This window comes from Cydia strobilella, chromosome 22 (assembly GCF_947568885.1).
Source record: "Cydia strobilella chromosome 22, ilCydStro3.1, whole genome shotgun sequence".
NCBI lineage: Eukaryota > Metazoa > Arthropoda > Insecta > Lepidoptera > Tortricidae > Cydia > Cydia strobilella.
Window position 1 is genome coordinate 9493323 of NC_086062.1, and position 18926 is coordinate 9512248.

Consider the following 18926-nt stretch of genomic DNA (forward strand, 5'->3'; position numbering starts at 1 on the left):
TCATAACTGCACATAGGCAGCCATATTGGCGACGCCACATCTGTTGAAGCCCCTCCGTATCCTAAAAATAATAAAGATGGTAATTTTACTTAAATGTTACTTAAACATTTTCGTTGTTATTGTGTGAGTCATACACGTTAAAAAAGATATATGTTCAAAAATATATATTTATTATTTGACGTTGACCGAATTGAAAAGACCTTACCTCATATACCCATCCTCCCCCCAATTCTTCCCCCACCAGTTGAGCAGTATCCAGTACTCCTGGGTGTAGAAAACGAGCAACATGGCATGGTTAAGTTTCCAGGGCGTACAGAATAGGTCGTCGTAAACGCCACCCCTGAAATAACCAGATTTTGATTAGACTGCAATCTTCTTTACACAGATTTAGACTACTTTATAGTCTGCTAATTAATACCAGAACTTCATCTGTGGTTTAGTTATAATGCATAGGTCACACATCTGGCGGCCCTGGTGCCGTGATTTGGGTGACGTTGTAATAATATCCAGAGGTAATGATGCCAACGGAAGGTGACCAAAAGAAATCCTCGTCGAAAAAAACTGCTTTCATATCAATTTTGTCATAGGTTTCGAGAAGTAATTAATAAGTAAATATATTTTTTTTTTCATTTAACATTCCAAATTTATTTATTTACATACAAGATATATACAGTGGTACTACGTAAACGAAATTAATAACTAGCTTTAATCTAAAATAGGCCCTTGAGGCATTGTACCAAGGATGCTGGCGGCATTTCCCCGCTGTATCGCAATGCTGATACGTTGTGCGAGAAAGCCGCCAGCTCTTCGGTCACCAGTTACGTCAACCAGACGCTTCGCGATTTCTGCAAAAAACTTATGCGCGCTGGGACCCCATGGACCTAGAGTTTCAACTCCAAATGGAATGAAATGATACTCTCTACCGAGGCTCTTATATTTATTACGTTTTAAAATTTCGGCGCTTTCCGAAATATTAGTAAATATTAAAAATATTATTAAATATTATTATTATTTCCGAGTAAATATTAGTTGTGCAAAAGACATACTTATAAAGTTGAAAAGTAAATGGCGCAGCATTGACACCAACAGCAAGAGGCCCGATGGCAGCCAGAGCTAGTTCCATAGCGTCTTCGTCGCCGGCCGGCAGGAGAGCCCAGCGCCGCGGCCTGGCCCGCGCGAGGAGTCTGCTGTACCGGCAGCGGCCTTTCTGGAATAAAAATAGATCTCAGACATTTATCCTCCCTCCCACTGCTCCCTCCCTGCTGATTGTTGCTGCTCGGCTCCCTGACATTGCGGGGACGTAACTCATCGCAGACATAGTGCGTTTAGTGTTATAATGCATCTTATTTTTATAATATCTATGCTTGTTTTATGGTATTTATTTTAGGCCTCATTTTTATTTATTCATTATATTTATACTGGGCAAAGACGGGCGATATTCGCGCGTTTTTGGGTAGTGATTACTGCAACAATAAAAGACGGACCAATTTTGATCGAAAGAACATCCCTTGTTTAGCCAAACTCCGTAGAACATCATTTAGTTTGTTAAGGACCCCGAAATCGAGAAATTATTCGTAAATTTGACTTACTTCCCCTTAGATAAGCGAGCTGCTGTGAGCGCTTTCATTCCAGAATAATTTTACAGGAACAACTTCTGACCTCAGAAGTTTTCCGTGAAGGTTGTTTCTAGTGACGCGCCCGCATTCCCAAAATCAGGGAACCTAGATTCAAACTTTAGCTTACCAAGAACTCCCCGGACCTATTTTTGTAGAAAATTTCAACTGCGCTCACTGTCTCTCGTATATACCTAGTAGATAATAATGCTGTTGATGTAGCTGCCCTTTTTCAGCTGCCATACATACGAGCTTAGTTCAGCTGCCATAAATGCGGTCGCAAATGCCGGTCCCGCATTGGCTTATTAGCCACGAGAGACGTTGACCTCGCATACAGACGCCGCATAAATCATCTATTAAAGGCCTCATGATGATGATGTAGTACTATAAGCACCTTTGTCATTAGAGCACAAACCTTTCCCTTATAAGGGTAGAACTTTTCCATGATGAGTCCTTCTCTGGCGACGTATCGCATGGCCGCATTCAGGGAGCCTCCGTCGCAACCCTCGTTGCCATCGGGGAAGCTACAATCGACTATTTGTTGGGGGCTGAAAGAAAAACCTGACCATTATAGGTTTTTGTAGAGTCTGCAAAGGGTTTTTTTTTTCTAATTTTACGTTTGAACTTGAAGTATGTGTAATGAAGCAATTACATTGAATGGAAATGGCAAAGAGACCGAGGACTTGACACCCAACCGACCAATCACAAGTGACTTCAACTCCATGCCCTACCAACCGACCAATCATGGCTCACCTCAGCTCGCTCCAGTCACCATGCCGCTTGTAAAGTTGCGCTTGCAGCGCATGCGCGACTGCAAACGCGTAGCACGCGCCGCACGCGTGTTGCTGCTCCCGCGCAGGCTTAAAGCCCGCCGCGCGCCAGTCTACCTGCCAAGCAAATTACCAAAGCAATTTTTTGAATTTTGCCTACGACTAGTTCGCGTGTGATTTGCTGCCGTTAGGATTTGATAAGCGTCAAACTGCATCGCGATTATTTAACAACCCCTGTAGCCATACGCTTCTGGAAAGCTTTAGTAGCTCAGTTGGTTAAGAGCAGTTGAACCGGTGTTTCCAAAAGGTCAAAAATTCGAACCCCATTTTTTTTCTTTTAATTGAAAATTTTGTAGTATCGTTTGCAGACGTAGGTATCTGCTTGCTAATTTTAGTTTAGTTTTAGTGCTTTGTCTGTTTAGCGGTTAACATACCTGCCTGGGCGCTCGCTTGTGGACATGTTTATGGAAATCTCGTCTGAAAGGGTCGTGCGCAGGATCGAAGAGGTGCGGAGTTTTTTTTAGTTTCAGGATCTTTGTAGCGTATTCCACTGGAGCCTGGAATTACAATAGATACCATTGCTGGCAACAGCCTCACTCCTCTCATTCTCATCTCATTATACAATAGGGTTTTACTTATAAAGGAAAGATGTCTGGCTGTCTGCCTGTCTCTTTACGTTTAAACCGCTGAACCGATTTAGATGAAATTTGGTATGGAGATAGATAGTTTGAGGCCCGGGGATATAGGGTAGTTTTAAACAATCATCATCATCATTCCGCGCAGACGAAGTCGCGGGCAGAAGCTAGTTAAACAGCAAACACTCCAGCTCACCCGACAGTACAGTCAACAGACGAGTTATGCTGGAAGCTCTCGTTCCTAACAGCATCGTCCAACCAGCCAGTAAATATTTATTATATCAATGTTTCAATTCATTGAAAATCAGGGTTGGTAAAATTATGTACCTTAAATTCGCCTTAAGTACATAACTTCGCCTTAACTAGCATTAAATCATAATTCCTCATCAGTACTTATCGGTACTCACAAAATCTCCAAAATGGTTGAGATGCAGCGAATAGCTATGTTTTCCAGAGATATATCCTTGATTATGCGAAACGACTCTTCGTAAATTCTGCCGCCATTTCTGTAGTGCCGCCGTCTCGTGGTGCGGGGACTCAAACTCCTTATTGTATACTGCCTGTAACCGCATAAAGCGGCTAATAATAATAACGACGAATAATAACGAGCTTATGACGAGTAAAAGTTAAACTTAAGAGTCCCCAGCCAGCTCGGTTCTCTATGCAAACGTAGTTAATACACTCTCATTTTAAAACGACTAGCTAGATACGGTATATCCATGTCTGTAATTAGTTTATGTAGCTTCAGATACCATAGTTAAAAAAATACAGCGAATTTAAAATTTTCATACAAAACTTGTTTTTGCTCTATTTCGCTTGTACATAAACTGGAGCTATTATAAATATGTAAACTAATTACAGGACTAGATTAGATATACCTTATGTCATTGTATCATTACAATCCAACAAGTAGTTTTAAAATGAGGACGAAAGTCCGTTTGTATGGGAAGGAGAAATTCGGCCGCTTGCTGGGGACTTAAAGGTTAGGCGGGCGTTTTCTAAAATAAATATTGAAAACCTGATTCTCACAGATGGGATTTTGGGTTCTTTTAACTCAAAATCACTAACATATTCAATCCTGATGATAAAAAAATGTCCCAAAAATTTGTATGAAAATTATACAATCCGGCTACGTCACGCACATACAAGTGAAAAAAAAATCACACAAAAACGTGACATAATGGAATGGACATTTTGGGAGATATTTTTTTAATGGCAGAATGGAGAATGCTGTCGATTCTGAGTAGAATGAGCCCAAGAATGTACAGGTTTGAAAGAATCAGGTTTTCAATATTTATTTTAGAAAACGCCCAGGTACATTCGGATTACAACTGGCACGAGTGCATGAGCGTTGCAGCAGAGTTGTCGTCGCCGCATTGCTTTTGCGATAACGATTAACTCATCGCCCGTTTCCTTTTGCTGCAACGCTGCAGCAGCAACGTTGCTGCAGTGAAATCCGAATATCCAGCATATAAGGCAGCCGCCGAGCAACTCGAGTAATCCATACTTCCATACTAATATTATAAATGCGAAAATCTGTCTGTCTGTCTGTGTGTTACCTCTTCACGCTTAAACCGCTGAACCGATTTAGTTGAAATTTAGTATACAGAAAGTTTGAGTCCCGGGGAAGGACATAGGATACTTTTTATCCTAGAACTCACCCCTCAAGGGGGTGAAAAGCGGGGTTGAAATTTGTATGGGGAATCAATAACCGCTGAACCGATTTAGATGAAACTTGGTATGGGGATAGTTTGAGCAGTGGGAAAGGATATAGAATAACTTTTATCCTCGAAATCATCCCTTAAGGGTGTAAAAAATGGGGTGAAAATGTATAGTGTAGACCAATTTGGGGGTGAAAAAGATGGATTAAAAAGCAGATTTGTTTAAGAGTTAAGGTACCCAAATTACTAATTACACGCAGACGAAGTCGCGGGCTTTTGCCCGAGTAGCTTTTGCTAGTAAACTATAATAAGAAATGTATGCGGTACGACGCTCCCATGAGCCGTGGCAAAATGTCGGGATAACGCGAGGAAGATGAATTGATGAAGCAAGAAACACGTACTTATTAAAAAGATGGCTTAATGCGTTATATTTGTCGTTGATTGCAGCTGCTGACTCACTAGCCCGCAAAAATATGTATTTCTAAGAGAAATCGTTCTAGAAAAATAAAACCGGCCAAGTGCGAGTCGGACTCGCGCACCGAGGGTTCCGTACTTTTTAGTATTTGGTGAAAAGTCAGCTCTCATGTGGTGATCGCAAGGAACACACGTGCCGGCATTCCCAAAACGAACATTTTTCAAGTAAGTGAGTGTGAATTTCCCATTTTCCCCTCTGTTTTTCCTTTCACTATTTTACATCCGCAGAATCAGTCAAATACAGTCCACTAAAAGCGCTCGTGACTGAAAAGCACAAAAAAGCGCACCGCAAAAATTAAATTAACTATATGGGAAAGATTTTCAAAATTTTGATTTAATATTACCGATAGAGTTGGTGCGTAGCGGCAACAGAAATACATTATCTGTGAAAATTTCAACTGTCTAGCTAACGCGGTTCATGAGATACAGCCTGGTGACGGACAGACGGACGGCGGAGTCTTAGTAATAGGGTCCCGTTTTTACTCTTTGGGTACGGAACCCTAAAAAACTCGTTCATCGCTTCTCCCTTATCGCTGATTGCATCAGCCTGTCGGAGAGCTAAAATAAAGCAATTCAAGTGGCATACCTTGTATTCATGCCAATGTGACTCAGGAACATTATGGTTTGTCAAAAGACCATCCACAATATGCTCACGAACGTAGCTAGAACTGAAGTCACCATCTCCACAACCACTCACATTGACAGTCTTTAAAAATTCTCCATAACTGTCCGTCCTATGAAGAAAACTTAGGGCATTATTTAAAAAATCCGTATTATCCACACATTTCTTGTGTCTATTCTTGAGTATGAATTTTATTCTTTGCACTGTTTCGTTTAAACGTAATTCTGATTGGATTAATGATAGATGAAGGACGATTATAAGTAAACTGTACATTTTTAAAATCAAAGTACAAGTTGAACAGGAACTTGTATTTAAAATAAACTTAGTTGTGTCAATGAATATGCAAGATACGTGTTACGGTGTTAGACTGCATTTGTACAACAAGTGTAATTTGATAATGCTTGATGCAGCATAAGGTTTTTCACGTGTCAGTTCAGGTCTAACTTACCGTTTACGTGGAATATAAATTACATTGATATCAATAATATTATATACTTAAGGTATATAATATTATTAATTATATTAGAATAGAATAGAATAATATTTATTCAGGCAACACATCATTATTACATTACAAAGATACATTAACAACAACAAGAAAGAAAAAAAAAACAAAGGTGAAAAATACAAAACTAACAGATAAGGATGTGAGGCTGAAATGGTCTCCACTCAGCAATGCAGTTGGCACGACTAAGCGTTGTCAACGGCGCTGGTTTTCTGTGGAGCCAGGAGGAGAGGAGGTGTGCGGATATTAGATAGGTTATATTCATACATAAGGAATACAAAAATACTTTCATATTTATTTATATACGAGAATTTAGTGTTTATAGTGCAGATGTGCAACTCACGTGCAAGTCGCGGAAATTCAAAAAACTTGGAAAGTATCTTGGGTATTTCAGGAAAATTTCATAATTAAGGATGATAAATTTCATATTGAAAACGCTAAATTTCGATCCCCATACAAAAATATGAGTTCTCATATTTTTCAATGTGGAAATTACGCAATTTTGGAAACATTCAGACGTTTTGGAAATATTCAATGAGGCAAACATTTGTATATCAATCCTTTTGCAAAAATGATATTTATTATCTCGTGCTTTATGCTCACAACAAATACAGATGGCGCTGGTTTTTCCGCTAGCCTCGTGAGGCCCACCATGTAATGTACATATTTTCAATTGTAATTTGTAATGCACATTACGCCTTACGAGGCTATTTATTGTTATTTCTATTTATTTATTTAATAATATACTATAATCATAGCCCCGCAAAACTCAATAAAGAGTTTGACTGTGGGGTCATCAGTCTCTAGTTACTTATATGTACTTAACTTATTTAACTTAATTATATAGTAGTGCAATTACTACAAAATATTTAGGTAGTGTATTTTTAACATAGATTTAAATTTAGACTTCTTATTTTCACATCTTATGGCTTCGGGCATTGATAGCCACACAGCAACCTTGGCTGTATCTGGTGAGAAAAAATGGTATGCTGCCCGAATTTTATATGAATATTTTTTCTCTTACAGGGGTCGCTCGGTGGCGCGTCTATAACTACTTGTATATCATATGTCTATGACATGCACAGACGTCACTGACGACAAGTCAGACACCGCAGTATGAAGCGTTTACATTACAAAGAGCTCGAAGTCACCATCTAGGAGGTGCAAATTTACTTGTAAAATGCCACGAGTCGAGCAACACAACTAAGTTGTATTCTACAAGTACACCATTTTATACTAAAACAGTTGTTGGTATACAACTAAGTAATTGTGTCAAAACATTTTAATAGTTATTTGTTATACAAGGGTGCAAAGTTGTATTTTACCCGCGAGTGTAGAATTGAAACACGAGCAAGCGAAAGGATTCTATAGGCGAACCACGAGCGAAGCGAGTGGTTCTAAAATAGAATCCTGAGCGTAGCGAGTGTTTCAACACACGAGAAGTAAAATACATTTGCGCCCGTGTGTAACACAAAACTTTTCACCTCACTATAGCGAGGAAAGTGCAACATCCGCACGTTAGATCATCTTCATCACTGGAATCACTCATTTCTTTACGATATTATAACAGAAAACTCTGGAAGTTGTGTATTTTTACGCGAGTCGGTGAGAAAAGGTTTTAAGTAAAAAAATTGTTGACAATGTTGACATTTCTGATGTATGAAATGTCAACGATGCGTTTTGAAATTGCATCGACTCAACTTGTGCGTTCAGAATTATATTTAACATCATTATAAAAAAACAAACGTTTCTTATGGAATTTTAAGGTTTATGACTTAAAATCATTAAATAAAGCTAAATTTGGTATTTTTTATTAGATTCTCAAACCATTTATTTAATGATAATTAATATCGAACGAACCATTATCATGAGCGTTTTATGTTTTGTTATCTGTCAAGCTACTTAAACACGCTTCATCCAAGGTCAAATTACTTTCCCCACTAGTGGATAAAACGCGTTTTTCCCCGCTTGTATTGAAGGATAAACGACAACTTTCCGAGCTAGTGAGGGGAAAATAATGTTAATATTCAGAGAGGAAAATGACGTTTGTATGAAAAGGCGATTTCGCGCGGGTCCTCCACTTACGTCTTCCGGCAAGCTCGGTTCTCCATACAAGCGTAGTTCCGCTCTCATTTTAGAACGACTAGCTAGATTGCTCTGAAACTTTGTACTTCCAATTGGATAAGGTATATCTATGTCTGTAATTAGCTTATGTAGCTTCAGAATCTGAAGCTAAAAATGTCGCGCCAGTGTCGCGTTCTGGAATGTTCTGACCTACTAATTGTCCCGATAGGTATGGGAAATTGTAAATGAGTAGGCAGAAGAACGTTCAATATATTTATTTCCACATCTAGCTCAGTTGGTAAAACGGGTAAATGTCGTGGTTCGCGCTAATACTGTCAAGATCGGATTTCGCTAGTCGTTTGCAGCCAAAGTACTCCCCTGACGGTGCCGAGGTGGTAGGCGCAGGTTTTTCGGGTCGGCGCTGAGTTCAGCGCAGCTCGGAACTGTGTGGCGCTGAGTCGGGGAAAGGGCCAGAAGCACGCCAGTAGCGGAACGACAAGCGGGCGGCAACCAGGAAGCCAATAAAAGTCACTCTGGACTTTATTTCCAGATCTGAAGTTCAGATACCATAGTTAAAAAAATACAGCGAATTTAAATGTTTCATACAAAACTTGTTTTTGCTCTATTTCGTTTGTTATAACTGGAGCTATGTAAACTAATTTCAGACATAGATATACCTAATGTATGTGCAAAGTTTCATTACAATCCAACACGTAGTTTTAAAATGAGAGCGGAACTACGTTTGTATGGGAAGGTGAAATTCGGCCGAGCTTAACGGGGACTCAACCCGGACCTGGTCACCCGCCCCAGCTAGCGGACGCCCTATGACTTTTAACCTTTTGGACGCAGGTTCAACGCCAAAGACGGATTAACCCTTCGAATGCCTAGTCCCGTATACGTCACAGACAATTTGAACTTTAATTTACAATTTCAAGGTTACTAATTCGGTAGCAAATTTTTGACACGGGCGTTCGAGGGGTTAATCCGTCACAGACCTCAGAGCAAGACCTACATGCATGTGCATATAGTCCAATTTCAGTTTTGACACTTCGGTGACGTGGCGTCCGAGTGACAGCTTTTGTGTTTGACACGGCGTCGAAAAGGTTAACCGCCACACACATAAGAAAGGGTAAGTATAGGGTAAGGTTAAAGGATGAAATAAAAACTTCAATAAGTATTATTGACTTTATTACGATCTACATTTTTTATAAATTTTATTCTTTTTTAATTTATTCGTAATTTAGCCTATTTACATACAGTGATTCCAAGGTGGGACTGGTGTGAAAATATAATGTTTTTTGAATGAATGTTTTATTGAACTAATATAATTGCAACAGATATATTAAATTTAAGGCTCTAAAATCAAAATAAGGTCAATTTTGGGAAAGATCGGCATATAATATAAAATTTATTGTAGAGAAGACGGGTAAGGACTCTACGAATTTCTTGCTCTACCGTAAACTGGGGTTACTTTGATTCGTGGGGTAACATTAATCATTGATTTTTAAACTATAAGGAATTCGTTTTTGAATGCTTTCATCATCTATTTCTGTTAAGCATGCCAACATCATAAAATGATTGTTCGCGTTCAAAAATTAACTCCCTATTCCTTAAAAATCGATGATTAATGTTACCCCGTGAATCAAAGTAACCCCATTTTACGGTACCGACCTTCTGTAAGTGTAGTATGTGTACAAAATATACAAGAGTTAAAAGCGACGAAAGAGCTTGCAGACGGTCTTCTCCACAATGATCTTATCAACATCCAATTATATAGTACAATAAAACTTTTAAAATTCATGCATGTGGATTTTAAAGGTGAAAATGACATAGCTGTCAAAACCTTAAATATACAATTCTTAGCCTGACAGATTTAATTCCGATAACTACAGGTATAGTCGACCAATTTGATTCCTACGCCACTGTAGAACCTTGTCTCTTTAACTACTAGATACATGATATATACCACTCAATAAGCACTGTCTCTCTCTGTGGTCGCTGCCTCATGACTGAGGATCGTGGTCATCAGTGGATGTGGATGCTCCACACCTGGTTCTTTTAATCTGCCTCCATCGGTGCCTGTCCATCGCGTTTCTGACGACCGAGCAAAAGCTGGTTGAGGATGGGGCCCCTTTTACTTGATCGCTCCATCTTTTTGGAGACCGTCCCCGGCCTCGTTTGCCCTCCGTGTTTCCAACAATGATCAGCTTTTCAAGGCTTTCATCTCCCCTCCTCATTATGTGGCCGAAGCAAAGCAAATAAGCAAATAGTAGAAGATAAACAAATTGATTCATTATGACATGGTTCTATAGTGGCCTAAGAATCAAATTAGTTGACTGAACACATCTTGTTATAATATAAATAATGTCAAAAGTGCGGGTAGCTGTCAATTTTGAGTAAATCTGTCAGACTAAAATAACAATTTATAATTTAGACAAAACATTTATAAGTAGAAAAGCGAATTACAAAACGAATCAGATCTAATTATAATAGAAAAAAATATAATTTTCTAGTATTCGTATAAAATGTCCATGTTTATTTATGTCAATATTTTTTTCAGTAAGTTCATAATTTTTTTTGATTTATAATGAAAAATCTGGTTGCACTTTAATTTGACCAAAATGTAAAAGGGTCAAAATTCTTTTCGTTGTCTTGTTTCTGACCACTGTCACGCTTCTATTTTTTTCTTTTATCAAATAAATAAAAAAATTGAGTGCTATTGCATGTCTTTCTAGTTCTCTTGAGAAAAATTATAAACTAAATTTCACGGCATACAAAAAGCTCCACTCCCGTCACATTTTTGGGAACAAATAAACAAGACAACGAAAATAAATTTCGGCCCAAAATGAATATTATATCTAATGAATGTTTTGAATGACCTCTGATATACCTATTTAATAACAGGTAATTAAAGAATAAGCTATAATTATATTACTTTATCAACATAATTTTATAATCATACCACAGCGAAATATACCTACATAAAGGCCACGAGGTCCTTAAACATGTTCAAGACAAAAATTGCTAATAGAACATTTAAATCCACACATTAATACTATTCTGGAACAACCAATAACAGAAACGATTTATAATTAAGTATTAAAGTCAAAAATATCCTTAAAAGAATAAGAAGATATGTAGTTTTTTCTATAAAAAGGGACCTTATTGTCGATGGCGCTTACGCCATTATTAACGATGCTCCGATATAAATACAATGCCGCGCGACGCTGTGCAGCGTAAGCGCCATCGACAATAAGGTCCCTTTTCATAGAAAATGCCGCATATAGTATCTTTCAAATAGCTTGGGTACGGTGACAGCTGTCATCTCAATACATATTTTGCATAGATGGATAGATAGAATACTCTTCATTGGCACACCTCAGAAAAAGATAAAGCTTAATGAAAAACAACTGATTAAAAATAGGGGCAGATAACCGGCGGTCTTATCGCTAAAAAGCTATCTCTTCCAGACAAACTTATACATCATCATCATCATGTCAGCCGATAGACGTCCACTGCTGGACATAGGCCTCCCCCAAGGCTCGCCACTCCGACCGATCCTGTGCCGCTCGCATCCACCGAATTCCCGCGACCTTCACCAGGTCGTCGCTCCATCTCGTTGGAGGCCTACCGGCAGTTCGTCTTCCGGTACGCGGACGCCACTCCAGAACCTTCCGGCCCCACCGCCAAACTTATTCAATTTAATTCAATTATTTATTCATAAAATTTTACATTTTACACATACTTTAGCCATATTTTACGTTTTAAGGTTGTAAATTGTATGAAAATGACAGTTGTCATCCGTACCCAAGCTATATGAAAAATACTATAGTGTGGTATCACATATACAGACAGAAACCCACACACCCACAACACATATTGGTCCGTGCTACATACTTTATATATAAATATACACCTAATTGTCCGTCTTATGGTATATTGCACAAATATATAGTGTACATACTAAATCAAATTTCAATTAGCTCCATGCATGAATTTATTTTTATTTTTGGATTCATAATTTATATCGTTGGAACACCGGAAATGATAAAAATACTTTTGTAAACATTAACATTATTTTATTAAAAAATATTTAAAATGTTGAAAATTTTTGAGCGGTTGAAACGCTCATAATTTTTGGCGCGAATTCGACAGAGCGTGATGACGTCACACGTTGGGCGGTCCAACTGACGTTTGCTACTTATGACACTAATCTGTCGAACGCGTGACGTCACGTGGCGTTTCGAGCGTTTCGCTCACTAGCTTTTCGCGGGCAAATTTTTGTACTTTTTATTTATAATTTTAAGTAATTAAATGGTAATTTAAAAACGGAAATGCATTTTTAACATGATATAACGGTAAAAAACATCCGAATAAAACATATTTCGTTCAAATATAAACTTCATGCATGAGGCTAATTATGAAGTTTTGTAAAAAAGTATAATTATGTCCTGCATAAGCGAAAATACAACAAAATAATTACGATTACGTATAATAAAAATTAAAATACGTGGATAATATAACTAATATTTATTATGCTTTTTTGCATTGTCTTTTTAAATTAAGTAATTTCAACAAAAATGTAAAAAAAGTACGTACTCGTACGTATAAAGTCACCGATCGTGAACGTCTTTCATCCAACGGAATTTATTATAAAGATATTCTGGTTTTTGACTAGAAACTACATTTTTAACCATACTAGCTATATGCAAGGTTCTACGTGCTGCCATCTTTAGAATTTTCTTCTCGTTAAGAAACGGTGTGACATGGGCTCGCTTTGGCACCGAGAAACAAAACCTAGTACAAGCATTTTGGACTCTTTCAATTGCATGCGCGGTTTTAGCCAGCAGACGTGGTCCATAAACGGTGTCGCAGTAATTAAACTGTGACAATACTAGCGACTCAACCAAAACCAAAACCATGTTCATAATGGGTTTACGACATTTAGTCACTCTTTTAGGAATCGCTAAAAAATAAGTGCATTCCCGTTGCCAGGGAGGTTTTGGGATTATACTGAGCAACTTTTACTATGGGACAAAATTCGAAATCGCGAAAAAAAAATTTACCCTCCCATAGAAAATGGACCAGCTAAAATGTATGAAACAGCCAAATTTTTTTTCGCGATTTCGGAGTTGGTCCCTTACTAAAAGTTGCTCAGTACGAGTATAATCCCAAAACCTCCCTGGGAACGGGAATGCACTTATTTTTTAGCCACTCTGCATAGGAGCGGCCTTGGCTTATTTGTGAGCACCTTGGTGCTCACAAATATCTGAGCACGCCTCAATTGTCAAGGCGTTAGTGTTCAGATATTTTTGAGCACCTCGCCCGCTCTGATATATCTGATGGCGACTGTACTATTGCACTTTAGTGGGCAAAGTTGACATCAAAATATTAACTTACTAAAAAAAATCGTAAAAATGTATAATTGTGGTATTTTCTATAAAAAGGGACCTTATTGTCGATGGCGCTTACGCCATTATTGACGATGCTCGGATATAAATACAATGCCGCGCGACGCTGTGCGGCGTATGCGCCATCGACAATAAGGTCCCTTTTCATAGAAAATGCCCCAATTGGAGTCCATCTAGCTAGTGTGGAAAAAACCGGTATATATATTTGTGCATCATACCGATCGCTGACGTCGCTGTGGCTAGAGCTATAAGCTAATATATCATTTTGTGTATCTTGAGGATCTTCCCTAGGCGCTGCTTCGCCGTCTTCATACCCTTTTTCAGTCTTGAATCTATAAAATCAAAACATAGCTATAACAATTTCAATTAAAAACAATACCGACTTTAGATTAAGTATCAAAAGGGGCTCTACGTGTTGGCTTCGGCTCCGTTCACGCCTCTAAAATGGCCGGACTTTCACAATTTAAAATAGTTATTTTCGATACAAGTGCGGAAAAGAGGAAATTCGAAACGAGTGGCGATAAATTAAAACACGACCGTAGGGAGTGTTTTAAATCGACACGAGTTGCTTATTACCTATTCGCAAGTGTATCGAACAACGTTTTACAGTACATATGGCCCTTTAAACTTTCGACATTATGCACAAAAAGTGCACTTTACGCACTATAGAAAATAGCACCATATGTACTGTAAAAATACTTTTATTGTAAGTTTAATTATACTTAGGTCCCGTCAAGTTTACTACAAGATTTCCTAATAAGTATATGTAGTAAGATAAGATAAGATAAGATACATTTATTGATAAAATTGTACAAATTTTACACGTCAATTCAGCCATACTATAATATACAATGTCAACCATATAATTATAATAAATTTATACTACGTTACAATATACAATTTGTGTTCGTAGTTCTATTGATAAAGTTCATTATTACAATTATTATATTTATTATTCGTTAATACAATTATTATATCTATATCTCAGTTTTTTATCTAATGTCAGGGCTTATTACACTTCCTTAAAATAGTAGTGTAGTAGTATAGGTAGTAGTAGTGTATAGTAGGTAACTGACCTACTGCGGGCCCCTGATAAACATGCTACGGACCCCTAAGGAGTCCGTGGACCCCACTTTGTACTATAGTAATTCTTTGCCAGACATGACAAAGAATTACTATACATGATGAGATATTGACATGTCTATTTTTAGCTGTTCTGTGACAGCACCACTGATAGTCCATGGAAATGGAATGATGGTCCATAAAGTCATAAATGGTGTATTTTGTTTAATTAAGACAAAGATAGATATAACTCCGTAATAGATGGATACAGTCTAAGGAAAAAACGTCCCTCGAAAATCAAGAAAATTTGATTCTCGTTCAGAGGGCGCTACTAGTTTTGGCCTACAGTCGTATAGATGGCGTTGACGGTTTCGTTTGTTATTTAACAATTTTAACGCATATCAGTGAAAGAACATGGTTCAAAATCATAAAAATAATTAATGCAAATAAAAAAAAATCATTTATCGTATTTTTATAAATCTTCATTTTTAGTTTTAAAGTGTGTCGACAGATGGCAGTGAATTTACTGGGGTTACAAAATTTACTATGACAGTACCGCTCTAGTATAAGTTACTCTATGATTAAGATAACGAATTGGGGCCAGTCAACTCATAATACCGTTAAATGGGGTTACTTTGATTCGCGGGGTCACATTGATCATGGTTAACAGAAAGGGGTCATCAATTAATTGCATCACAAGTTTATAGGGGGGGAGGGGGTCACGAAAATGTGACATGTTGTGTCAAGGGGGAGGGGGAGTCACAAACTTTGTGACGTCACTAACTTATTTAAATCATTTTATTCGCTGTACAGTTAAATAACAAGTTTTGGAACGATAATCGTTTTTAATCATTTAATTTTCTTTCCTATAATCTGTTTTGGATTATAAAATTACTAATATATCTCTTTTGTCAAAAATATTTCGATAAAATATCAATAATACTTAATTCAATTTGCCGATTTCATTAAAAAAAGGGGACGTCACACCAGGGGGGGAGGGGTTTGCCACATGTGACCAAGTGTGACAAGGAGGGGGGGAGGGGTCAAAAAACCTAGAAATTCGTGTGACGTAAATAATGGATGGATGATTCAGAAACGAATTCCTTATATAATATTGTCTTCAGTTACCGCGATACTTACACATGAAATAAGACTATGAAAACGGACTATGTAAACGGATTACGTTTTCATAGTTTTATCTCATGAATTCCTTATAGTTTAAAAATCAATGATCAATGTTACCCCACGAATCAAAGTAACCCCAGTTTACGGTATCTAATAATGGGTGTATAGCGGTCACTAATGTTTCTGAAATGAATATAAGTACTTACTCTTGTTATTTGGCGTATTGTGTACTGGCGGTGGGGGCCGCCTACTTTTTGTGGCGAGCACCGCTCTCTTCGCGTTCTGCAAATAAAAATTCAGTTAGTCAATTACGATTACAGTGGAGAGAATTTTGTGTCATTTTCAGTGGAGCCTTAGAGGTAAAGGAAATTAAAGAGGAAAATAAATATCGGCTAAAACCTTCGTGGTTATTTTATAAAATGTGCTGACACAGCACTGTATAATAATGGTTGCTGATGACACTGAGTGACAATTTTGAAATTGACTGATCAGTATCGTATCGCTCATCGCCACTGTTTGACCAGTGATTTATTAAGTGTTTTGTCAGGGGCAGTCTAAGCACTCAGCCAATATGCTCAGTAGTCTCTACTCTACTAGAGACGCCACTCTTTTCCTTCTGATGGCGTAAAAGTCATATTTTATTATTATTTATTTTATTTTATTTATATGTGCGCGTTTCTGCGAATATACCCAACGCACAGCAGCTCAGAGGTGACTTTTTCTGTCTGGGCGATATTACGACCGTGGGAGTCGGGGTTAAGAGTCCCGGGCGGTACCGGTACCGGGCGACCGAGGTGGGTATGGCTCGTGATTCTCGTGAGTAAGGAATGTCTAGTAGAAGGCAGTGTTACCTGGTCCCTCCGCTGCTGCGCCTGCGCGGGCGCGGGCTGGTGCGCGGCGGCGTGTAATGCCGCGCGCACACACTCGCGCCGCACGCCCGCGCAGTAATGTCTAGTAGAAGGCAGTGTTACCTGGTCCCTCCGCTGCTGCGCCTGCGCGGGCGCGGGCTGGTGCGCGGCGGCGTGTAGTGCCGCGCGCACACACTCGCGCCGCACGCCCGCGCAGTAATGTCTAGTAGAAGGCAGTGTTACCTGGTCCCTCCGCTGCTGCGCCTGCGCGGGCGCGGGCTGGTGCGCGGCGGCGTGTAGTGCCGCGCGCACACACTCGCGCCGCACGCCCGCGCAGTAATGTCTAGTAGAAGGCAGTGTTACCTGGTCCCTCCGCTGCTGCGCCTGCGCGGGCGCGGGCTGGTGCGCGGCGGCGTGTAATGCCGCGCGCACACACTCGCGCCGCACGCCCGCGCAGTAATGTCTAGTAGAAGGCAGTGTTACCTGGTCCCTCCGCTGCTGCGCCTGCGCGGGCGCGGGCTGGTGCGCGGCGGCGTGTAGTGCCGCGCGCACACACTCGCGCCGCACGCCCGCGCAGTAATGTCTAGTAGAAGGCAGTGTTACCTGGTCCCTCCGCTGCTGCGCCTGCGCGGGCGCGGGCTGGTGCGCGGCGGCGTGTAATGCCGCGCGCACACACTCGCGCCGCACGCCCGCGCAGTAATGTCTAGTAGAAGGCAGTGTTACCTGGTCCCTCCGCTGCTGCGCCTGCGCGGGCGCGGGCTGGTGCGCGGCGGCGTGTAGTGCCGCGCGCACACACTCGCGCCGCACGCCCGCGCAGTAATGTCTAGTAGAAGGCAGTGTTACCTGGTCCCTCCGCTGCTGCGCCTGCGCGGGCGCGGGCTGGTGCGCGGCGGCGTGTAATGCCGCGCGCACACACTCGCGCCGCACGCCCGCGCAGTAATGTCTAGTAGAAGGCAGTGTTACCTGGTCCCTCCGCTGCTGCGCCTGCGCGGGCGCGGGCTGGTGCGCGGCGGCGTGTAGTGCCGCGCGCACACACTCGCGCCGCACGCCCGCGCAGTAATGTCTAGTAGAAGGCAGTGTTACCTGGTCCCTCCGCTGCTGCGCCTGCGCGGGCGCGGGCTGGTGCGCGGCGGCGTGTAATGCCGCGCGCACACACTCGCGCCGCACGCCCGCGCAGTAATGTCTAGTAGAAGGCAGTGTTACCTGGTCCCTCCGCTGCTGCGCCTGCGCGGGCGCGGGCTGGTGCGCGGCGGCGTGTAGTGCCGCGCGCACACACTCGCGCCGCACGCCCGCGCAGTAATGTCTAGTAGAAGGCAGTGTTACCTGGTCCCTCCGCTGCTGCGCCTGCGCGGGCGCGGGCTGGTGCGCGGCGGCGTGTAATGCCGCGCGCACACACTCGCGCCGCACGCCCGCGCAGTAATGTCTAGTAGAAGGCAGTGTTACCTGGTCCCTCCGCTGCTGCGCCTGCGCGGGCGCGGGCTGGTGCGCGGCGGCGTGTAGTGCCGCGCGCACACACTCGCGCCGCACGCCCGCGCAGTAATGTCTAGTAGAAGGCAGTGTTACCTGGTCCCTCCGCTGCTGCGCCTGCGCGGGCGCGGGCTGGTGCGCGGCGGCGTGTAATGCCGCGCGCACACACTCGCGCCGCACGCCCGCGCAGTAATGTCTAGTAGAAGGCAGTGTTACCTGGTCCCTCCGCTGCTGCGCCTGCGCGGGTGCGGGCTGGTGCGCGGCGGCGTGTAATGCCGCGCGCACACACTCGCGCCGCACGCCCGCGCAGTAATGTCTAGTAGAAGGCAGTGTTACCTGGTCCCTCCGCTGCTGCGCCTGCGCGGGCGCGGGCTGGTGCGCGGCGGCGTGTAATGCCGCGCGCACACACTCGCGCCGCACGCCCGCGCAGTAATGTCTAGTAGAAGGCAGTGTTACCTGGTCCCTCCGCTGCTGCGCCTGCGCGGGTGCGGGCTGGTGCGCGGCGGCGTGTAATGCCGCGCGCACACACTCGCGCCGCACGCCCGCGCGCGCGGGTCCGCGCAGGCGCGGCACGAGTCGCCCGAGCCGCGCGCGGGGCGACCACGACTCGTCCCTGAGAAACATAAGATAATTTAAGATAAGATAACATTTTGAAAAGATAAGATAATT

General features: G+C 41.6%; 2 protein-coding genes across 2 annotated transcripts in view; both read right to left on the reverse strand.

Moving 5' to 3' along the window:
• Positions 1–6073, reverse strand: LOC134751489 (procathepsin L-like). The gene is made up of 8 exons (XM_063686908.1): positions 5740–6073; positions 3426–3578; positions 2818–2940; positions 2367–2500; positions 2029–2161; positions 1047–1207; positions 206–340; positions 1–61 (listed from the first exon to the last, which is right to left on the reverse strand). Exons 1-8 carry the CDS (start codon positions 6046–6048, stop codon positions 1–3), a joined length of 1209 nt encoding a protein of 402 aa, XP_063542978.1. The 5' UTR covers positions 6049–6073.
• A 3442-nt stretch (positions 6074–9515) lies between these two features.
• Positions 9516–18926, reverse strand: part of LOC134751607 (uncharacterized) — a 42310-nt gene continuing 32899 nt past the window's right edge. Inside the window, exons 23-25 of the mRNA XM_063687084.1 lie at positions 16794–18870; positions 16149–16224; positions 9516–14087 (exon numbers count right to left, since the gene is read on the reverse strand). Of these exons, the coding sequence (XP_063543154.1) occupies positions 14008–14087; positions 16149–16224; positions 16794–18870 (2233 nt within the window). The 3' untranslated portion in view covers positions 9516–14007. The remainder of the gene's footprint in view (positions 14088–16148; positions 16225–16793; positions 18871–18926) is intronic.